We start from the raw sequence: 24,633 nt of genomic DNA on the forward strand, positions 1-24,633 counted from the left end.
GAAATAATTGCAATTAAGAGTCGCACAGAGCTGGCTCCCGTGGGGAGCATGACAGATGGGGACCCAAGGGGAACAGCCTGGACTAGGGCAGACATCAGGCATAAAACCAATGAGAGCCTACGGGGCGTGGTATATTCCCAACCAGAGCATCTCCAGGCTTTGTGTTCACTGTGCTTGAGTGTGTGTCTGAGGAGGAAGGAAGGAAAGGACCGTGTTTGCCACTCAAGAAAGAGAATAAAGGGGGGGTCCGTCACAGGGGAGAGAAGGGAAAAAAATAACAGCATTAAGCTCAGCTGTTGTTTGGGTGGTAAAGATAAGAAAAATAATAATAATGAGAACTCGGAGATCTTTGGGCAGTTTGTGGCGGTAAAAATGCAGCCAAAATATTCACTGTCGTCTTGAAGTCTTGTTTGCCCCCCTCAAAAAAAAACATCATTTGCCCAGAAGCACTTGTGCAAATGTAGACTTTCTTCCAGAGTTTGTAGGAGATGCAGAGGGGAGACCTGTAGCCCACAGCAAGACTTCAACCCACACAGCACTCAGCACCCTTCTTGCCCCACCCCACCTTCATTCATTTAATGTTTATCTAGTGCCTCCCTCTATCCTGCCCCCGCCCCCATGACCACCTGCCACGCTTCCCATGCTACTCTCCTCTGTCATGCTGAGGACTTCAGTTAGTCCCCAACTTCTGTCCCTACATGCAAACCAGCGCTCAGCAAACAGTACACAGCCGTTTACCAAGCCCGCAGCTGAAAAGGTAGGCTAGTGGTCATTGTCGTTTCTTTGGCATGCTTTTCAGGGTCTCACTTCCTAGAAGCTCATCAAGGCATTTTGCCAACAAACGTGGGTGTTCCTCTTTGAGAACCTCCATCAGCTGCTAAAAAATTTAAATGTTCTCCACCTTGTCGTAGTACAAACAAGATTCAACATAGAATTTGTACGACATTGCAAAGAGCGAAACGCATGGAATATAATATTCAGGTTCCTAACAAATAACTAGAGAGCACATAAAAGATGAATTTAGGAAACTATTTTGGCCCTCTTTTTTTTCACCCATGATAGGCTCAAACAATATAAAATTCTATCAGAAAAGGACTTACATGACACTTACCATCAAATAGGGAAACTTTGATGAGCAACAATGGCAGAGATGAGCCAAACAGTATAAAAGGCTTAACTAGAGAAGATAGTGTCTGGGACCTGCCTGGGCTGCCTGAGAGCAGAGTTCAACTTCAGAGAAGTTGGTCTCCCGTGGGGGTGAGGTACAAAGCTCCTGCACAGTCCCTAGGAGGCAGGCTCCCAGGTGGGGATCAAAGACCCAGAAGGAAAGGAGCTTCTAGAAGGAGTACCAAATGGTGGCCTGTCTCCATTTGCCACCACTCAGGCTACCCTGGTTCTCCTGCCCCAGAGGAAAGGGGATTCGCTGACATTGGACCAATCCCATGGGCTGTGAGGCTTTGGAGGTGGCTACCTCTTGAGCAAACCAGCAACTCTCAGCAAGGAATGAGGAAACAGATGTAGCACCTGGCAAGTGACAGACTTGCCAAGGAAAACTAGCCAAGTAACATTACTCCCAATCACTCTTATTTGCCTTTATGGCTTATGGTAAACAGGTTGCGGCAGAGTTGACTTTGAGTCATGGCAACCCCATGCGTGTCAGAGTAGAACTGTGCTCCATGTGGTTTTCAATGGCTGATTTTTCAGAAGTAGATCACCAGGCCTTTCTTCATGGCTCCTTTAGGTGGATTTAAACATCCAACCTTTCGGTTAATAGCCAAGCACATTAACCATCTGCACTGCCCAGGTACTCCATGACCTATGGTAGATGACTTAAACATTGTGGGTTGTGCTAATAATCCCTTAAATGGCTGTTGAATAAACAAATTGTCACACTGAGATTAATTTTGTCAACACAGGTGTTATTTGCTGATTGTTGACAGATATATCAACCTGTTGTTGACCTATGTTCTATAGACTATTAAAAAATGAGGGCATGGAAAGGATTTCGGGTGATGAATGCCGCTATGAATTGAATTGTGTCCCCCCAAAATATGTGTTGTAAATCTTAACCTCTATGCCCGTGGTTATAATTCCATTTGGTAATGGGTTGTCTTTGTTATGTTAATAGGCAGAATTAATGTAATGTGTGTCTTGAGTCAATCTCTTTTGAGATATAAAAGAGATTAAACAAGCAAGCGAGAGAAGTAGAGATGGAAGAAAAGAGATGCCAAGCCACATGAAGATCACCCAAGAGCAGAAACTTAGAAGAGACAAGGACCTTCCTCCAGAGCTGACAGAGAGAGCCTTCCCCTAGAGCCAGCACCCTGAATTCAGACTTTTAGCCTCCTAAACTGTGAAAAAATAAATTTCTGTTTGTTAAAGTCACCCACTTGTGGTCTTTCCATTACAGCAGCATTAGATAACCAAGGTAGAATTTGGTACTGAGAAGCGGGGGTGCTGCTCTAACAAATACCTAAAATTTGGAAGTGGTTTTGGAATTGGGTAATGGGTAGAGGCTGGTAGAGTTTTAAGGTGCCATAGAAAAGCCTAGATTGCCTTGAAGAGACTGTTGGTAAAATTATGGATGTCAAAGGCAACTCTGGTGAGGGCGCAGAAGTAAGTGAGAAGAGCTATAGAGAAAGTCTCTGTTGTCTTAGAGAATACATACGGCACCAGCAACTGAATGTTGCTAGGAATGTGGATGTTAAATGTGGTTCTGGTGAAGCTTTAGAAGAAAATGATGAACATGTGATTGGACAGTGGTGGAAGGATGATGCTTTTTATGCAGTGGAACAGAGCTTGTCTGAATTATGTTCAGATATTTGTCAGAAGATGTAACTTGTAAATGATGAACTCGGATATCTGATTGAGGAGATTTCTAAGCAAGATCTTCAAGGGCCATGTGGTTTCTCCTTGCTGCTTATAGTAAAATGTGAGAGGAAAAAGATGGACTTAAAAATCAACTGTGCAAAATGAAAACAGAACTTAAAAATCTGGAAAATTCTGTTGTACAAACTAAGGACACATATCCTAGAATGTTCACTAAGGACGTGGCTACTACACAATCTTTTGTTAAAGAGATTAAGCCTGTGTCTGATGGATCTAACTAGCTACCACAGCAGAAAATTCATCAACTTAGACTGAAGGGGACAGAGAAAGAAGGAATGGAAACAATGCTGTCTGCCTCTTGGAATTCTACTGGTAGGAAACAGGCCAAAGGAGCTATGTCTGTTGTCCTCCAGGAAAAGAAAAGGACCATCCCCGGAGCAGCTCGGAGATCAGCAGAACTGTTGGAAGAAGCACGGGAAGCAGGGCCTTCTTGATTTCAAAGGGTGGGGCCACAGCCTCCTAGGTTTCAAAAAGTCGAATTTTTACCAACTCGGTTCCAGAATGTGGGGCTGCCCTTAAGGTGTGCCGGGAGGTGGGACCTCCACCCAAAGCTGAGGGGGCAGGACTGACATGCCTAAGGGGTAGAAGAACAGGGCATGCTGGGGCCGAAGAGATAAGATTGCCACTCAGATGGACTAGCAGAATGGGGCCGCCCAAAGCCTAGGGAGCAGAGTTGCTGTACCAGTGGGCCTGGATGGCAGAGCTGAAGCCCAGGGCTGAGGGGCCTCCATCCAGAATCCAGGGGGGCGTGGCCAACACCCGGAGTCTGTGTCCATTTAAAATGCGTTCAGGGTCACTGCTACTGGAACCCCAAACATCTTGATTTTTTTCTTCAGGTTATTGAAGCCTTTTCCATCATCTTAAGATTGTCTTCCATTTAAGCCTTTGGTAGATCTCATCCAGTTGTGTCTTGTGGGCTCCCTGTTGCATTTTAAGCGTTCTGACAGTGGCAATAGGCATGACCATAGGAAAGAAGAGAAGAGAATATCAGGATTTGGTGTTTAAAAACTTTTCAGTGGAAAGTTTTTTCCAAGTTCAGCTTCAATCACTACAAAGCCTTAAGAGCCAACAAGATTTAGTGCAGTTGGGTCTGATATGCTAAAGGAGTTTGTGATCCATAAGAATAAATATTGGAGTTCCTTCTAATGTCTGTGTGAGTTTGGACTTGATTGCATTCTTCATAAGCTTTGTCAAAGCACAGCACACCCCCAGCTCTTCAGCACTAATAGGATCCTTTCTCACTAGACAGCACCACCATTTTGCCTAGTATCTCATATTATTTATCACTGGTCAGTGGTGATCCCCCTCAGGAATCTATCATTGGTATCCAATAGTCTTTACCAGGTTATAGTTTGTGCATCAATATCTAGTCTTGTGATCAGTCTTCAAGTCTTTTTCTAGCCTTCAGATTTGGGCATCAACCATTTACTGAAGGTATCAGATGGTTAGCATAGATCCATCTATGTGAGTTCATGGAGTACACAATTATTGACAGCAGCAGCAAAAAGATTATTAGGTGTCTTGATGGAGTGGATATCACCAGTGAGGTGGAGGTTGAAGTCTTCCATAGGAATGACCTGGGGGTCTACTTCCCATAGCATCACCTTTTAACCCAAAAGTTAGGCCCTGAGAAATGCAGATCAAAACCACAATGAGATACCACTTCACTCCCACTAGAATTACTATTAGCAGAAAAATGGAAAATAAGCATTGGCTAAGATATGGAGATTCCTGGGTGGTGCAAAAGGTTAAGTGCTCAACTCCTAGCCAAAAGATTGGCGATTCAAACCCAGCCAGAGACATCTCAGAAGACAGGCTTGGTGATCTTCTTTCAAAAGGTCACAGCCTTGAAAACCCTTAGGAGCAGTTCTGCTTTGCATTTGCACACCTAGGGTCACTATGAGTTGAAAGTGACTCTCAACAGCAGCTAACAACAACAAGATATGGAGAAATTGAACCCCTCATCCATTGCTGGTGGAATGGTGGAGCCACTGTGGAAAGCAGTCTGGCAGTTCCTCAAAAATTTAAACATAGAATTACCATATGACCCAGAAATACCCAAAGAGGCTTGAAAACAGCCATGCAAACCGACACACAGGCACATGTACACCACTGTTTATTGCAGCACTATTTACAATAGCTAAAAAGGAGAAAAAACTCGTGTCTATCGACAGATGAATGGATTGTTATCCAGCTAATAAAGAAATGAAGTTCTGATACATGCTACAGCTTGGATGATCCTCAAAAACACTATACTAAGTGAAATAAGACACAAAAGTACACATATTACATAATCCCACTGACATAAAATATATTGAATAGGAAAATGCATAGAGACAAAAGTTTTTAATGGTTACCAGGGCCTACGGGAGGAGGGAATGGGAGTTATTACTGAGGGGCACTGAGTTTCTGTCTGGGGTGATGAAAAGCTTTTGGAAATGAATAGTGGTCATGGTACCACAACATGGTGAATGTGATTAATGTCACTGAATTGCACTTAAAAATGGTTAAAATGGCATACGTTTTGTTATCTATATTTTGCCACAATTAAAAAAAAAAAAGTTAGGCCCTGGTATGCTGTTAAATATAAGCAAACACAATCTGAAGAAGAATTTGCACCAACCTGTTGCTTGCACTTTTTACTCCCAGGACCTTTGGGTTTATTTAAGTCCCACCCAACCCTCACCCCACATATTTTGCATTAGGTTTGTGATTCAGGCATTCTCGTGTTTGATAGCACCTTAATCTTAATTTGACATATAATTCTGCCTTTATAAAAAGCAAACCAGTTTCTCAAGCCCAGGTTACCAGTGGGTTTTGGTTTGTAAAATTGTGCTATATCAGTATTACTTGGGACAAGTATCACTTGAGACTAAGCTGGTTACACTTCCTGGCCCAAATTTCTCTGGAGGTGTGCTCTGCATTAACATTGCGGCTGTCACTGGTCCAACTCAACCGGGACAAGGACCGTCCTCTCTTTCCTTTATCCTAAGCCACATTGCTCACAGCTTTTTTCCCAGCACACTTTGGCATGCTTGATTTCAAAGTTTACAACTATTGCTCCAGGTTTGACTCACTCACTTTTCACCATTTCGAGGCAGTCATTGGCAACCACCAAGACATTGGCTTGATTCTGTCCTCATCTAGAATAGCAGTCTTTGAGTGGCATGCCGTCGCTCTGGAATTGTTTTACAGAAATGGGTGATCACTGGGGCCGAGTCTCTTATTGCGTGCTATCACCACTATGTGCTTTTAAGCAATGTGCACTGCTTTCTCTTTGAGGAGTCACAAGCATATTTTAGGTGCACAAGAAATAAAACAGTCATTTATGTGACATCTAGCAAATGTTTTCAGCACTGGTGCTAGTCAGTCTATCTTTTGAGGGGTACAGTAGCACTGATTGCTGTTTTGGTATTAGTGGATTCTCTGAATCTAAAGGGAACTTTGCTGTGAATCCACATATACTACAGAGTCCATTCAAAAATGTAATGTTATTTTAACACCTCCACTTTTGTTGCTGTTCTTGCTAACTTAAAATGAGAGGCTTCGATTTCTATCTTCTTAGCAGCCTTCAATTTTACATCTGTGTAAAGATTTGAATTATTTCCCTTGCCGCTCTGTAAAATTGCCAGGTCTGATGTGAAACTACCTACTTGCTTCCTGGTCTCAGTGACTTGGTTCTTTAATCTCTGTCTCCCTTGTTGCTTAGAGATGACCTTTCGGTTCAGGATTCCTGCCAATGCCATGGCCCCAGTAGTCTCCTGCCTTCTCTGGACTCTGCATATGTTTATAGGTAACATGTAATCCAGCCAACTGAAAGCTGAATCAAAATAACTTCCAAATGGGGATGACATGGTATGAAAAAGTGGCAGTGATTACTGAATCAATGTAAACTTAGAATTAAAAATAACCGGTGATCCCATTTGCAAAATAGAATGTAAATTTTATCATTCTCTTCAGACAATCTGTATGATATAAAAATAAATATGTATTGGTAATAATAGACTATACAATCCCAGAAAATACTTATATAAAGGCAGGGGTGCGGGGGAAGGTGGGTAGTATAAGTATGCCAAACTGTCAGTCAAGGTCCTTTGTGGCAAATAACAAAAGCCAACCCTGGTAGAGTAAATATAAAAGGAATCTACTAAAGGGATTTTTTGATAACTCACAGAATTGTTGGAAAGCCTAGAGAACTGGGCTTAAGGCTGAGTTCTGGTGACAGTCCTCAAAACCATGCTGCAGAATAGTCTGATGAGGGAACCCCTCCAATCACAACCAAGCACTACATGCTACAGTTTGTTCCATTGCTACTTCTGAGTCAGCAACTCAACCCTGTAACCAGTGCCACTGCCACTGCCACCAGAGAAAGAGCTCCCAACCCATTCCCTCTTGTATCATTAGTCAAAGTCTGGCCCCTCTGTGTCTGATTGACAGAACTAAGGTGACACACTTGTGCCCAAGTTGCAAGAGATCTGGGAATGTGAACATTTAACATTTTTAGAGCCTATAAAGAGAAGTAGCCTTTTCCCCACAGTTCCATTGCCATCAAGTCGATTCCAACTCATAGCGACCCTATAGGATTGCTGTGTCCTATAGGGTCACTGTAAGTCAGAATCCAATCAACGGCAGTGGGTTTTTGGGGGTTTTAACTATTCCTTTAAATACTGACAGCCTAATGCAAAACATATTCCTGGGTGGTGCAAACGGTTAACATGCTTGGTTGCTAACTGAAAGGTTGGAGGTTCAAGTCTACCCAGAGGTGCCTCGGAAGAAAGACCTGACGATCTACTTTTAAAAAATCAGACCTTGAAAGCCCTATGGAGCACAGTTCCACTCTGACACACATGGGGTCATCATGTATCGACACTAACTCCATGTAACTAGCTTAATGCAAAATATGACCATATTTTTATGTAGACATGCTACATAAAAATTGTACGTTCCAAATCCACCAGGTGCTCCTTGGAAACTCTATGGGGCGGTTCTACTCTATCCTATAGGGTCACTGAGTCGGAATCTACTAGATTATGTGTTAGATTATTAGTTATGTGTATATATGTATAAATATATGTGTAAATTAGGTTGAGGTTATCTTCACTGCTGGTTTCCTCTATCAGCATGGATTATCCAGAGTCTGATTAGAGGAGCCAAATGGTGAATGTCCAGGAGTTTGCTGACACAGTCCTTTGGGCATCCACCTTTGTCTTTTACTCCACGTTTATATTTGATCCAGGGTTTTTTCCTCATAATTCTTCTAATAGATATGTCTTTAACACACGTTGTCTTAGTTATTTAGTGCTGCTATAACAGAAATAGCCCAAGTGGATGGCTTTAACAAAAAGAAATTTATTATCTCACAGTCTAGTAGGCTAGAAGCCCAAATTCTGTGTGCTGGCTCTAGGGGAAGGCTTTCTCTCTCTGCCGGCTCTGGGAGAAGGTCCTCGTCATCAATCTTCCCCTGATTTAGAGCTTCTCAGCACAGGGACTCCGGGCCCAAAGGATGTAATCCCTTCCTGGTTCTTCATTCTTGGTGGTAGGAGGTCTCCCAGTCTCTCTGCTCTCTTCTCTCTTTTATATCTCAAAAGAGGTTTACTCACGATACAATCTAATCTTGTGGATTAGTCCTGCCTTATTAACATAACTTCCTCTAATCCTGCCTCATTAACATCATAGAGATAGGATTTACAATATATTGGAAAATCACATCAGATGACAAAGTGGTGGACAATCACACAATACAGGGAATTAAGGCCTAGCCAAGTTGACACACATTTTGGGGGAACACAATTCAATCCATAACACACATCTTACCCATATTTTTTCTAGCATTTCCTAGGAGCTGTAAGCAGGCCTGCCAGTTTGTGAATTCTTTTGAAAGCACAAAATGTTTGTGTTTTTTATGTTTTTTTGTTTTTTTTTCCAAAAGACAAAATGCTATTGATTCGTGTTTTAAAGCCAAACCAGAAAATTCTGAAGCCAAAGCCAATAGTTGTTAAAACAGAGGATGAATGGGGCTCAAATATCATGGTGTTTCTTGTGAAAAATTGAAAAATAACAAAATCAGGAGGTCATTATCTCCTTCACAGATGACTGAAAGGATTTGTCGAAGTCCAGGGTAAGGATGTAATTGGGATGTTAAGTGATGTCAAGTCGAGAGAACATATTTCTCAGAGAAAATAAATATAAATAACATCATCTGAACTAGCCAGGAATCTGGTGGCAATGGTTGTAGATCTTGCCTTTTCAGTGCGTCTAGTCTGGACCATGTGGAGTGATGCTTTCTCACTCCACCTTCTGCTAGTTTCGCAGTTTAGGTTTAACCCTTTTCTTCACTTTCTCATCTCCTACCAGAAAAGTTTGACACTCTCACCTAGGCCTTTAGAAATTAAACTATTCAAATGATAACTTTCTATAATCAAATTCAGAAATAAACTCAAGGAAAGGGTGATCAGAATGAGCAATTCTAGAACTGTGATCAGATAAAAGGAGAAAAATCTTTGAATTAAATCCAAGAGTACAACATTGTAAGTAGAACAGATCGTTATAAGTAGAGCAAGAAGATGAAAGGTATCCCTAATATAAGGTGTGTTTGGAAAAGAAAAGGAGGTATTCCACCCCAAGGGGATATATTCTCGTCATGGGCACATTGAGCATCCGATTGCCCTAATAACTTCTGACAAAATTTTCTCACACATAGTTCTCGAACATCCTTTTGATCCTATTAGAATGTGGCCAGATGAATAATGAAATAATAACACCCTGTATGTGTAATGACATGTATTGTATCAATTAGCCATAAGCCAGCCGGCGGTGCTGTTCCCATTTACAAGAGTGAAAACTGAGTGCCCAGGGTTCGTCTTGCCCCGGGTGACACAGCTGATTAGTTCTGAGGACAGCTGAGCCAGGGACATTGCTTCTTGACTCACACCCAGTGCTTTCTACCTAAGAGGCACTGCTACCTTCCTAGAATCCTCCCAGAGCTAGAACCTTAAGTCAGGGCTCTTGTTATATTCATCTTCCATCTCTAAGTCCCAAAAATCATTTGAGTGATTCACTGGTCTCTTTCACAAATAAATCATTATTTTGGCAAACTAGGAAACCCTGGTAGCGTAGTGGTTAAGAGCTATGGCTGCTAACCAAAAGATTGGCAGTTCGAATCCACCAGGCGCTCCTTGGAAACTCTGTGGGGCAGTTCTCCTCTGTCCTATAGGGTGGCTATGAGTCAGAATTGACTTGATGGCAATGGGGTTGGTTTTGTTGGTTTTTGGTAAACTCGTAAAATGCCAAAATTATGGCTTTCTTTGTGGAAAATCAGGAAATATCAAAACTAAGAGGTAATCCGAGTCAGATAGGACAGGTGCCAACCTCTTAAAGAGTTTGGTTAAGTCAAGGTCCAGGGTGTATCTGGGTCAGTCATATTCTAAACCAGCTAAGCAAGGGCTTTGCTGTTCTTGTGGTAAGAGCCGTGTAATAACAGCTCTGAGTTAGGTTAACTTGCAGATTTACTTCACAATGTGCAATCAAATTTTGATGTGGTGGGGGGAAGCCTTTATGCTGATGATAGTAAACAGTGGCTAATCCACTATTGGGAGTCCCTAGTGGTGCAAAAGGAGCTCTGGTGGTGCAGTGGTTAAGCGCTCGGCTGCTAACTGAAAAGTCAGCTGTTTGAACCCATCAGCCGCTCTGTGGGAGAAAGATGTGGTGGTCTGCTGCTGTAAAGATTACAGCTTTGGAAACCCTATGGGGCAGTTCTACTCTGTCCTACAGGGTCACTATGAGTTGGAATCGACTCAGCAGCAACAGGTTTGGGTTTTTTGTTTGTTTGTTTTGGGTGGTGCAAGCAGTTAACCCACTAAACTGCTAATCAAAAGGTTGGCAGTTTGAGTTCACCTGGAGGCACCTCAGAAGAAAGACCTGGAAATCTATTTCCAAAAGATCAGCCCTTGAAAATCCTATGGAGCACAGTTCTAGTCTGACACACATGGGGTCTCTGTGAGTTGGAATTGACTCAATGGCAAGTGGTACTGGTTAATCCACTATTATGGAGACGTGACTTTAGAATTCAGAAGGAGACTCTCTGTTGCATTATTTATTTACTCACAGATATCCTCCTTACCACCCACTAGAGCATCTGGTGTCCACCACCATGTATGACCTTACCCACTCCTCTGGTATCCACCTCCATCTATGACCTTACCCACTCCCAACTAGACACTGTCTTCATCCTAGGACCTACTGGGTAGGCAGAGCCACTTCCCATACTAGCCATTTACCAATGATTGGGAATTGCCTATACTGATTGAATCAACGTAAAGTAGTGGCTGGGATCCACTGGAAACCATAATATGGGAGTAATTAGAAATTGACCTTAAGAACTGGTGTGTTGATCTCAAATATTACCGATGTTAGAAAAAGAAAAAAAATTTCACAAGTATTCATCCTGAAGTATTTACTCAAAATTTGGAGGTGACTCATAGACTTGTAATGCTCTGAGGATCAAACTTGGGAATAACTGGCTTGTGATTTCTTAATGCTGGAGCATGCCCAAGTTTGATCTTGTAAAAGATACCGTTGCACCATGGTGGAACATGGAGGTAGCTGCACCCTGATTGTGCTCTTGGACTATAATTCTGCTTTGTTTTCTTGGGGTGAAGGGAGGACCAGGCAAAGCCAACACAGATGCTTTTAACTGATTCTGAGTAGTATTGTTGGATAGACTGGGATTACTGAGAAATAGGTGTGGGTCTCTACTTTAGATGCAAAGGATAAATGCAGTGGGTGTCACAGCCGAAATAGTAATTATGTCATCGGTCTTGTCATGGAATGTGACTATAGTAATTGCAACATTTTCTCCCATCATTGAAGCCTGTAATTATAGTGCAACTAACAGGATTATGTGCTCACTTGGGCTGTTTTAACCACCTCTTTTACTCTGAAATGTAATGGTAAAATCCCACAATTGTTCCTGAGCTGTCGATTCCTTTTCAACATCTGTTATCTTGTAACTCACTTCCGTACTGAGGAGGGGAGGCAGTGAGGCTCTGGGCATCGTGGAGGACTTTAGATAAAGCAGACTTCAGACTTGAGGAGAAAGCATAAAGGGTAAGGGAGTTTTAAATTTCCAACCAGAATACAATCTTCTCTTTGAAAGCTAATTGTATATTATGTTTCAAAGATGGAGGATGTTTCAGGGGATTTGGCAATGCCTGTAACCCATAGTTTATGTGCACTGGAGGAAACCTCCAACCATAAAAATCAATCTAGGGCCGATTAAGAAAACCCTCCTACTCAATTTAAGGAGCAGGTTGAGATTAAATCATGCCTGGATACTAAGCCATGTGTCTGGATGTCACCTTTCATGTGTAAGGCTTATCAGATGCTCATTTATTGTTTTGTTATTGGGTGCCGTTAAGTTGATTCTAACTCATAGCACCCCCATGTGACAGAGTAGAACTGCCCTGTAGGGTTTCCTAGGCTGAAATCTTTACGGAAGCAGATCGCCAGGTCTTTCTCCCAGCTGCTCATTGCCTGTATTTATCTTTTCAGATCACATGGCAACAAGTTTCAGGGGTTATCCACAATACTTTGATGAACACGGAACATTTCGATGGCCATTGAACACTGTGAAATAAGGGGCTGACAGTTAAGGTGGAAAAATCTCAATCACTTTGCTGTATGGTAATGAACACAGTTGCTCACGGGTGGACTTGCTGTTTTTCAATAAGTCTGAGTGCACCTAGGAGATTAGTATTGCATGGAACCAGCCCAGGTCCACACATGCGGTATCAAACTGAGCACTTGTTGCTTGACACTGATACTGGATTTATTCGTTCCTGTTGTACAGGTGCATGGACAGGACTCAGCAGTCCAAATGGGTGTAGTTATAACTAAGCAAACACAACTGTGATCTTAAAACAACAACAAAAGGAGGCAATCTTAGAAAAACTTGTTTTCCTAGAAAAAAATCATGACATCAAGTACAGTCTCACCTTCAGGAGGTGGTAGAAAAATTCCTAGATTAGGCTGACTTAGAACTAGCAAGGGCAGACATTAAAGGCATGTTTGCTGGGGTATTGCAGACACTGGCTGTGAAGAGAGAAGATACACTGATGTGAGATGAGCACAGCATGTGGGCCCAGCCCAATCTCTCCTCCACTAGGCAGTCTCTCAGAGCCCCAGCGTGTTTTGAGCCTCCTCCTCTAATTGCCTTGGCAGTGATGTATTGGTTGACAGTGCAGCAGCCACAGTGACGTGCCCCCTTGAGGTTGTTCTCAGAATTAAACTAGTCAAATCCACGCGTGATGGAGGTAGACAACCATCTGTCCAAGTAAATTTACCAAGAGGAAGAGTGCTGTGAGTGCTAATTTAGCAGTCCAACTTCTGGCCAGCTGGCTCGCGCACTGTTGGAGGTATAGATAGAAGGGGATTAATCGGCCATGGAAGCCTAAAGGAAGGAGACTCTTGGAGGCACAGGTTGGTAGTGTCAACTCGGCACTGCCCAAGGCGTTGGGGAGAGAAGCGGGGCCCAGCTGAGGAGACTTGTCAGAGTTTCCTTAGCAAGACTGTCCCTCTATCAAGTAAGAAACCTAAGGAACATTAGGCGTGAGACTTCTTTTGTTCATACGGCTTCCCAGGTAGCTTGTCTACAGAGAGAGAGGGTGCTGGCCAGGTGGACAAGAACATTCTGACCCACCAGACAGGTACAGTTTTCACTATCAATTAATAAATTGACTGCTAAAGCATAGTGGTTAAGAGTACAGATTCTGTGGCCAGACTTCTTAAGTTCAAATTTTGGCATCAACTCTTACTAGATGAATGACTTTGGGCAAGTTTCTTAACCTTTGTGTCTCAATTTCCTCATCTGTAAAATACCTTTAAGAGATAGTACTTATCAGAAGAATTAAATGAGGTAATACACATGATTCATTTAGCACAGTGCCTGGCACATAATAAGGACTCAGTAAATGTTAGCTATTATTTTTATTATGGTTTGATACAGGTATCTTCTTGAACTTGTTTAATATGAGTCTGCCACAAGAGAAGATCCATTCTCAATGTACTAGAAAATCATGTTTCTGGACCCATAAGGCTGAGGACTCACCTCTGGATAAAGTGGCAGATTTACCAAGATAACGGCACCATGTGGGACTGGGCTGGGTTTTAGACCTTGCCCACTGGAATACCTGGGTAGTACAAATGGTTAACATGCTCAGCTGCTAACCGAAAGGTTGGAGGTTTGAGTCTACCCAGAGACACCTCAGGAGGAAGGCCTGGCCATTTACTTCCCAAAAATCAGCCACCATGGAGCACAGGTCTACTCTGACACACACTGGGACACCATGAATTGAGATAAACACTCCACGGCAACTCATGTTGTGTCACATTGCCTCTCTTCATGGAACTATAGTGGAATGCAGCTATGCTCTTGTGCCATTTTAGCACATACTGATTATTATGCTAAGGAACCCTGGTGGCACAGTGGTTAAGCACTCATCTGCTAACTGAAAGGTTAGTAGTTTAAACCCACCAGTCTCTCCAAGGGAGAAAAATGTGGCCGTCTGCTTCTGTAAAGATTACAGCCTTGGAAACCCTATAGAGCAGTTCTCCCCTGTCCTATATGGTGACTATGAGTCAGAATCGACTCGACAGCAACAGGTTTGGTTTGGGTTTTGATTATTATGCTAACTTTATAATTTTTGAGTCTTCTCAGATCTTCCAGAGGGCAAAAATCATGCCTTAATCTTCCCCCTGTGTCCTCTCAATGAGCTAAAAGGTAGATACTCAGTAAATACTTCCTGAATGAGATAATAAGGTTTATAGAGAATTTGAAATAAACTGGAGGATGTCCAAAAAATGAAATAGATACGAAAATGGAAATTAGAAGACTTGAGAGGGATCATAGTCAGACAAGACATTCTTAAATGAACCACCAGGAAGAGCTCACGTAAGTCAAGGACCGAGACTTAGAACACCTCAGAGAAGGGGTTAGGTGGGTGTTAGAGGACAATGGTCAGTCCTAATACAACAACCCTTTCGTGTGGGCTGGCCAGGACAGCAGTGCATTGATTGCCAGAGGGGTCACTGGATGAATTCAGAGGCCACGGGGGATACCCCAGCAGCATCTGCATCTCTGGTCATGGTGAGAAGCCGGTAGTGGAGGGAGAGAGGTCAGGACTTAGGCAGCTGAGGAGAGCACTTGGCTTTAGTTCAGAAGATGGTGGCAATGACGCTGCATGAAGGGCTCAACTGGCCCGGACCCATGATCTGTGCCTGACATACTCCCTACGTGACTCCTGTCCTGGTGTGTATTCATTACAGCCGTGAGGGCCTCAGAGGTCAGCTTCCCTGCTCCTGTGCTCTAGTTCCCTGTGACAGCTTCACAGGTCCCCTGCAGGCCTGGTCCTCCCTGGGCTTATATATATGGCCTCTGCTTCACCTAGAAGATTCCTGTATGGGGTGTCCTGTAAACCACTACACACTTCAAACACCCGCACTCAACTCAACTTACATTTATTCAGGATCTAAAATACTGAACATAGTGCTATTAGAGGTAGAATCGTAGACTATTAGGATAAAAGAGACTTTAAAGAAATCTACCTTTCCCACATTTTACAAATGAGGAAATGGAAGCTCAGAGAGATTGAGTTACTTGCCCAAGGTCACACAGCTTAGGGGCAGAGCTGGAACTAGAAGCGTGATGCTCTTTGGTACCCTTTTCTCCGTGCCACACTCCCAGCAAATGTAGGCTTTGCCAGGCATTAGGCTGACTCATCTGCCCAATTTCTACTTGATTTATTTGTGGGGAGAATTCATCGTATATCTCTCCTGGAATTATTTGTAGGAGTCCAGCCACTGCGAAAGTCTGGACTGGAGATCAGAAGTAGAATCTTTTTAAATTTTGGAAGCTGAGCCAGTTTTAAAAATCCAGAAGGGGAAGTGTGTGGCTTGCATGCCCTGGAAGCATTAAAACTTTTTTTTTCATTCATTTGTGGAGTGTTTTTATCATTCTGGAGAAGTTTTAGACGCTGAAGTGTACTAAAAGGATTTCATCTGACTTCTGTATACTTACCCCTGCCTGTAAGCCTCTAATAAGCACTTACAGGTGGGACAATCTAATTGGCAGGATGAGTTAATGCACAGGCCATGTGTTTGCCAAGCACATGACACAGTGCACAGTGAAATGAGCTGTAACCTCATCTTCTTAGTGGTACTCATCAGAGCCCTACCCTGTGTCACCCATCCTTTCTTCTGGAACTCCTGGACCTCAGCTGGGAGGCTATTCTTACAGTAATTGAGACTAGAGGACTCCCTGAGACAATCATCCTGAGATACTCTTTAAACCTTAAACCAACATTATCTTTTGAGGTCACCTTTTAGCTAAATAACAGATTGGCTCATTAATTAAATATTATCACCCATAAGTAATGAGCTCCTTTTAAAGACCATCTATATGAGACCAAATGGTCAAAAATTACTTTAAAGCAAAAATGCGAAGATAAGGGGGCAGGGAAATTAGCATACTGAAAATGGTGCAACCAGAACGGAGTGAATGAGAATGATGACACATTGTAAAAAATTAACCGATATCACTGAATAATTTGTGTAGATATTGTTAAATGGAAACCAAATCTGCTGTGTAAGACCAGTTAATACTATTATTCAAATTTATGCACCAACCACTAATGCCAAAGATGAGGAAATTGAAGATTTTTACCAACTTCCACAGTCTGAAATTGATCAAGCATGCAATCAAGATTCATTGATAATTACTGGTGTTTGGAATGCAAAAGTTGGAAACAAAGAAGGATCAGTAGTTGGAAAATATGGCCTTGGTGATAGAAACGACGCCAGAGATCACATGATAGAATTTTGCAAGACCAGCAACTTCTTCATTGCAAATAACTTTTTTCAGTAACATAAACGGCGACTATACATGTGGGCCTCACCAGATGGAATACACAGGAATCCAGTTGACTACATCTGTGGAAAGAGGCGATGGAAAAGCTCAATATTATCACTCAGAACAAGGCCAGGAGCTGACTGGAACAGACCATCAGTTGCTCACGTGCAAGTTCAAGCTGAAGCTGAAGAAAATTCGAACAAGTCCACAAGAGCCAGAGCATGACCGTGAGTATATTCCACCTGAATTTAGAGACCACCTCAAGAATAAATTTGACTCATTAAACACTAATGATCGAAGACCAGATGAGTTGTGGAATGACATCAAGGACATCATACATGAAGAAAGCAAGAGGTCATTAAAAAGACAGAAAAGAAAGAAAAGACCAAAATGGATGTCAGAAGAGACTCTGAAACTTGCCCTTGAACATAGAATAGCTAAAGCAAAAGGAATAAATGATAAAGTAAAAGAGCTGAACAGAAGATTTCAAGGGCAGCTCAAAAAGACAAAATAAAGTTTTGTAATGAAATGTGCAAAGACCTAGAGTTCGAAAGGGAAGAACGCACTCAGCATTTCTCAAGCTGAAAGGACTGAAGAAAGAATGCAAACCTCGAGTTGCAATATTGAAGGATTCTATGGGCAAAAAATTGAATGATGCAGGAAGCATCAAAAGAAGATGGAAGGAATACACAGAGTTCCTATACCAAAAAGACTTGGTTGACATTCAGCCATTTCAGGAGGTAACATATGATCAAGAACCAATGGTACTCAAGGAAGAAGTCTAGCTGCGCTGAAGACATTGGCAAAAAACAAGGCTCCAAGAATTGACGGAATACCAATTGAGATGTTTCAGCAAACGGATGCAGAACTGGAGGTACTCACTCGTCTACACCAAGAAATTTGGAAGACAGCTACCTGGCCAACCAAATGGAAGGGATCCATATTTGTGCCCATTCCAAAGAAAGGTGATCCAACAAAATGCAGAAATTATCAAACAATATTAATATCACACACAAGTACAATTTTACTGAAGATCATTCAAAAGCAGCTACAGCAGTACATCAACAGGGAACTGCCAGAAATTTAAGCCAGATTCAGAAGAGGACATGGAACAAGGGATATCATTGCTGATGTTGGATGGATCTTGGCTGAAAGCTGAGAATACCAAAAAATATGTTCACCTTTGTTTTATTGACTATGCAAAGGCATTCGACTATGTGGATCATAACAAATTATGGAGGATGTTACAAAGAATGGGAATTCCAGAACACTTAATTGTGCTCATGGGGAACTTGTACTTAGACCAAGAGGCAGTTGTTCTAACAGAACAAGAGGATACTGTGTGGTTTAACATCAGGAAAGGTGTACGTCAGGGTTGTATCCGATCACCATACCTATTCAATCTGTATGCTGAGCAAATAATCTGAGAAGCTGGACTATATGAAGAAGAACGGGGCATCAGAATTGGAGGAAGACTCATGGCTTGCTGAAAGTGAAGAGGACTTTAAGCACTTAATGATGAAGATCAAAGACCACAGCCTTCAGTATGGATTACATCTCCACATAAAACAAAAATCCTCACAACTGGACCAATAAGCAACATCATGGTATACGAAGAAAAGACTGAAATTGTCAAGGATTTCATTTTACTTGGATCCACAGTCACTGCCCATGGAGGCAGCAGTCATGAACCCAAGGCATTTCATTGGGAAAATCTGCTGCAAAAAGACCTCTTTAAAGTGTTTAAAAGCAAATATGTCACTTTAAGGACTAAGGTACGCCTGACCCAAGCCATGGTGTTTTCAGTTGCCTCATATGCATGTGAAAGCTGGACAGTGAATAAAGAAGATGGAAGAAGAACTGATGCCTTTGAATTGTGTGTTGGTGAAGAATATTGAATATACCATGGACTGCCAGAAAAACGAACACATCTGTCTTGGAAGAAGTACAACCAGAATGCTCCCTTAGAAGCAAGGATGGCAAGATTTTGTCTCACCTACTATCAGGAGGGACCAGTCCCTGTAGACAGATGTAACATGCTTAGTGTTATGGATTGGATTGTGTCCTCTCAAAAAATGTGTGTCAACTTGGCTAGTCCATGATTTCCAGTATTGTGTGATTGTCCACCATTTTGTCATCTGATGTGATTTTCCTATGTGTTGTAAATCCTACCTCTGTGCTGCTAATGAGGTGGGATTAGCAGCAGTTATGTTAATGATGCAGGACTCAATCTACAAGATTAGGTTTTGTCTACAGCCAGTCTTTTTTGAGATTTGAAAGAGAGAAGCAAACAGAGATTTATGGAGACCTCATACCACCAAAAAAGCAGCACCAGGAGTAGAGCGCGTCCTTTGGTCCCGGGGTTCCTACGTTAGGGGAAGATTGATGACAAGGACCTTCCCCCAGAGCTGACAGAGAGACAGAGAGCCTTCCCCTAGAGTTGGCACCCAGAATATGGACTTCTCGCCTTCTAAACTGTGAGAGAAAAAATTTCTCTTTGTTAAAGCCATCTACTTGTGGTATTTCTGTTATAACAGCACTACATAACTAAGACAGTTGGTAAAGTAGAGGGTCAGCGAAAAAGAGGAAGACCCTCAGTGAGATGGATTGACACAGTGGCTGCAACCCTGTGCTCAAGCATAACAATGATTGTGAGGATGGCACAGGACCGGGCAATGTTTCCTACTGTTGTACGTAGGGTCGCTATGAGTCGGAATTGGCTCGACAGCACCTAACAACAACAGTCTGCTGTGTAAACTTTCCCCTTAAACACAATAAAATATTATTTTTTTAAAAAGTAAAAGAAAACCCCATGGAGCACAGATCTACTTGACACACATGGGTCGCCATGTGTCAGAATCCATGGCAACTGGGGGTTTTTTGTTTTTTGGTATGTTGGCCAGGAGAGTAGATTTCAATGACACCAAAATAAATTATACTGGCATGGCCAGGGTGGCACTGTGCTTTATCCTTCTAGAAATGGTTTAGCAGAGTAACTGTGAGGCTACTGGCCTAGACCCTTTACTCAACCCATTCCCCTCTGGATGCTGACCTGCGTCATCCCAGGGCAGCATCTCCTACCTCGGAGGCCCATTTCAAGCCTGTCTCCCCAGGTGTGCACGGACCCTCCCTCCAGGCTGGAGGCTGTCCGGGGACATATCCTCACTGGACCACTCTCACCATCCCCTGTGCTGTTCTCTCCTCGCAGGTCTCCCAGGCAGCAGCGGACTTGCTGGCGTACTGTGAAGCCCACGTACGGGAAGACCCCCTCATCATCCCAGTGCCTGTGTCAGAAAACCCCTTCCGAGAGAAGAAGTTCTTTTGTACCATCCTGTAACTCCATGTGTGAGGAAATGTCTCCATGTCCGTCCGTGAGCTCCCTCGTAGAGACCGTGCATGCTCTGAGCCTTAGTGAGCCCCACTCATAGCCCCGACCCAGGACCACTACCCCGGTTTACCTGGTTTTTCACTTGTTCTTTTGCATTGCATTCCATTTCATTTTCATTATTGATAAAGAAAATAGACATCTCTTTAGCCAAATAACAAATGTACCAAGTAAAAACAAATACAGATTTAGGGGTTTAAATTTTTAAACATCAATTTCCAAGTTCAAACACATAAAGTTAGTACATTTCAGTGGATAATTTATTGGAAAGAAAACTGCCCAAGATTCCCCCATTCAAAGTAATTCTGTTTCAGATTAAAGCATTTTGAGCAACAGAAATATATGGGAACGTTTCCATCTCCTTTCTGGGAGACAGCCGTTCTGGAAATTTCTCTCCTTCCTGCTTTTCCATTACCCTGTTCAGAGAGAACAATCCAGAGGATTGGAATGGTTTTCTCAATTTGTATCTTCCTAGGACTGTATGTTCCTACTGTGGGGGTCCTTGCCCCTGCTTTCCCATGGCTTGTTATTGACCCTTTTGTAGGCAACCCTTCAACAAATGTAGATGTTAGGTGAGCATTTTAGCACATTTGACAGCTGTCTGTCTCGTGTGCTCTGGCCGACTTGCCAGACCTGTCGAGGGAGTGATGTGCCCTCTCCAGATGCCACCTTTGCCTGCTCCCTCCTGTCTGGCATTAGTAAGTGCCCGTCCTGTGCCCGAGACCCTGTGGGGCTTCACCAGAGCAGCCCCTGCCCTGAGCAGTGAGTCATATGGCAACAGCTTGCTATGTGCCAGACACTGGTCTAAGCATTCCCACATATACATTTATTCAATCCTCCAACAATCCCATGAGTGTGTGCCTGCTTTAGAGATAGGGAAACTGAGGCAGAGCTTAAGTAACTGGGGCACAGAGAGATTAAGTCATTGGCCCAAGGTTATGGATAGTAAACAGGAAAACTGGGATTTGAGCACAGAAGTCTGGCCCCAGAATCCTCTCTCTTAACCCCTGAGCTGTTCTCTTTCCGCTTGCCAAGCAGGTCCACCTACAGACACCCTGTGTTGCACTGTCCATGGTCCACTCAGCTGCACACCACTCCTCCCTTCTTTACCAGTAGGCAGCATGTTGACCCCATATTCTGGCAGTTCCCAGAAGACAGTACTTGGATCCCGGGGGAAAGGCTAGACCTCAGTAAATGAGCTCTTGGTTTTCTGAGACAAACCTGCAGGCCCGCCTGAAAAATCCTACCACACCTGATGAAAGAGGAGGCTGCAGCGCAGGGGTAGAGAGCTCTTTGTCTAGGTTTGCTTGGTGCCATTTGTTTGGAAACTGAGTTTCCCCGTGGCTCTGACAGCAGCACCGTGGGATGTAGGGATGTAGCTGTTGTGTGCCTAAAATGTTCTAATCTGCAAACTGGAGATAATGGTAATTACTCCTCCTGCCTTTCTGTCTAGGGATAAATAGAGAGGTGCTACATAGATTAAAGCTCTGATTATTATTTAAAACATATAAATGTACTAACTGCCAAGATCTAATGTAGGGAAGAATGCAACAGCTTCAAAGGTAGCGTGGTTTAGTTGGAGGAATAATGAAAAATTGCCTACAAAGAAGCAAATATGATTTTCAGATCAATTAATGACTTGCTCCTCTTGTAAATGGCTTTAGTACATTTTAATTCTTTGATTCTTTTATTGAAACCCATACCTGGCTTCATTAAAGCTCACTGATACTGCCAGTGTTATTAGGAAGCTGCGTGCTCAAGCTCAGGAAGAATTGTATGCTGTGTGTGATAATAAGACTCCAGATCCTTCTGTATCTTGGTTTATGACCAGCGTCCTTTTCTTCTGTTGTCCGTGTCAACATCATTAACCTGATAAGGCAAAGCACAATCCATAAAAGCACATCAGAGAAGCCAGGAAAGTGGGACAGCACAGATGCTCAGTGAAATTAGGCCACGAAAAAATTTGCTTTTTGTCTTCCACGAAGCCTTCTCCTCTTTGTTTTTCCTTTGACCATGCCTCCACATTCTGCCCACCATTACTCTCTCCTTTTTTCCTTTTCCTCCTCTCTTCTAAGGGATGCTTTTTTGTCCTTTGCTACACCTCTGCCTTCTAAGCTTAAGGCAGTGTATGGCTTCTTTCCCCCCAAGATGTCCCAAGAACTCAGTGTTCCCCTCGTCAAGGACAGGCTCATGCCCATGGCAGAGGAGGTATACAAACCCGTGAGTGAGTGCCCTTGTCCCTTTTAACAGCCATTGGAAGGTGAATGAAATAAAACCTGCTCACACATGGAGTGTGCCTGCAGTGCACACTTGTCATTTTTGGTTTTCACTTTGCTGGCCAACATCTGACCTCCGCTCCTGTTTGGGAAGATGACGCCTTGTGTATAGATTTGGTGGGATGTGGTGCCACCTCCCCTGTGGGAGCTGAGGTAGGGAGATCGTCTCTCTCAGATGCACCCCCTGCCAGCGCTGCACCAGCAGAAGTGGCCAGTGACCTGGGAGGGGCTAGTTGGACTTGCCTTTTGGGACTGTGAACCTTGAGCAAGTGACACAGAAACGAAAGGATATGAGACTAATTTCTTGATCCCTGCGGTCGTGTCCAGGGCTGGCAGTCTGTAGGGATGGTGGTGTCCACTGACAATGGCATTCAGGGCTGGCAGAGTCCTGGGCAGACCACTCCTGTTCCTCTCCTTGGCCCCACAGAGCTGTCTTGGCTCCCACCCACCTTCCTAGCTCCCCCTTCTAGCTTCTTGTCAATTATTTGATCCTCTAGGCTGCATCCAATTAAATTCCTTATTCTTCCATGAAATAGCTTGAGTTGAATGTGCGTGCCCTATGACCTAACAGTTCCATTCCTAGGTGTATACCCAACAGAAATGTGTGCATATATATTCACCAGAAGACTTGTACTAGAACGTTCATAGAAGCACTCTTCATCATAACCCCGAACTAGAAAGTACCCAAATGCCTATGTTGAGTGGATGAATAAATTATGGTATATTTGCACAATGGAATCCTACACAGCATTGAAAACGAATGGTCTGCAACTACATACCACAACATGGATGAATCGCACAAGCCTAATGTTGAGCGAGATAAGGCAGAATACATACATACTATAAGATTGCATGTATAGAAAGTACAAAACCGGCAAAACCAATCTATGCTGTTGGAAGTAGGGATCGTGATTTCTCTTGAGGTGATGGTGACCAGAAGGGGAGCTTCTGGGATATTCTGTTTCTTGATCTGGTGTTGGCTGCCTGGGTGTATTCCATTTGTGAAAATTCTTCATACTGTATGCTTAATGACTTGCGCACTTTTCTGTAAGTATGTTATACTTCAATAAAAAGTTGGTTTCTGTGGCCAATAACCAAAAAACTTTTCTTCCTTTTTTGGCACTTTGCTCAACTTTTCACTCTTTAGATATAACAGCATTAGCAGGGCAATTTAAGAGTGCTTGGCAGCATTGAGATAGGCATGTCGAAATACAAAATACCATCCACAGCGAGCACTATGCTGAGGGCTCCCTGTGAATAGGACATGGGAATGCCACACTGTGGAATTTGTATTCCGGGACAACAGTCAGGAATCCTATTGGGATTTCCCACTTGGATCAACCTCTCTGTGATGAGGCAAATGCTATCCTCTCAGCCTCTCCTGCCTTCCGACCATCAGGGATGAATAGAGGGACTAGCCTGCCACAAAGTCCTAGTATCAAACACCATCTTGCCCTGTGATGACTTGTCTTCTAAACGCAACCCCAGCCTCCCAGGCCACACCAGCCTGGAGACACAGCTGGTGTCACAAGCTGCTCCTTTGGCTCTGCTCCCACTCCTGGGAAGCTCTAGCCCCATTCAAACCTCCAATTGTTCCAGAGGGTTCCCGGTGCTGTCCCACATGCTCTCGGCTACCAAGCGAACTGCCATTTCCTTCTTTCAGCTCTGACATGCTGAATCCCAGGGAGATCACAGAGTGGCTTCATGCTGGGGCCCCTGATACATGAGTCAAAAAGTCTTACGTTTGATTACTCCAGTCCCCACGGAACTCAGCAATGAATCGATGGATTGTCAGCTGCCTCCTGCAAGGAAGCCATGGGAGGTGAGCACACTGAAGGTCAGAAGTTTGTTCCGGTGGCTTTTCAAAGTTGAGACTAAAATAATAATACTGGTGATAGCAACTAACATTTTGACCTAAGAAGAATATGGATAATAGATTACACCTGGGTGGTGCAGTTAATGCACTCAGTTGCTAGCCAAAAGGTTGGAGGTTCAAATCCACCCAGAGGTACCTCAGAAGAAAGGCCTGGTGATCTGCTTCCAAAAAATCAGCCGCTGAAAACTCCATGGAGCACAGTTCTACTCTGGCATACATAGGGTCACCATGAGTTGGAATTGACTAAATGGCACCTGGTTAATAGATTACACAGACTTTATTTACATTGCCATTTCTTCTGGCT

At 43.2% G+C, this 24,633-nt stretch overlaps 1 protein-coding gene across 1 annotated transcript in view; it reads left to right on the forward strand.

Annotated features, from left to right (window-relative positions):
- Positions 1–20,129, forward strand: part of GNG4 (G protein subunit gamma 4) — a 31,681-nt gene extending 11,552 nt beyond the window's left edge. Inside the window, exon 3 of the mRNA XM_004372799.2 lies at positions 20,001–20,129. Within this exon, the coding sequence (XP_004372856.1) occupies positions 20,001–20,129 (129 nt within the window). The remainder of the gene's footprint in view (positions 1–20,000) is intronic.
- Positions 20,130–24,633: the final 4,504 nt, after the last annotated feature.

This window comes from Trichechus manatus, unplaced genomic scaffold (genome assembly GCF_000243295.1).
Source record: "Trichechus manatus latirostris isolate Lorelei unplaced genomic scaffold, TriManLat1.0 scaffold00021, whole genome shotgun sequence".
NCBI lineage: Eukaryota > Metazoa > Chordata > Mammalia > Sirenia > Trichechidae > Trichechus > Trichechus manatus.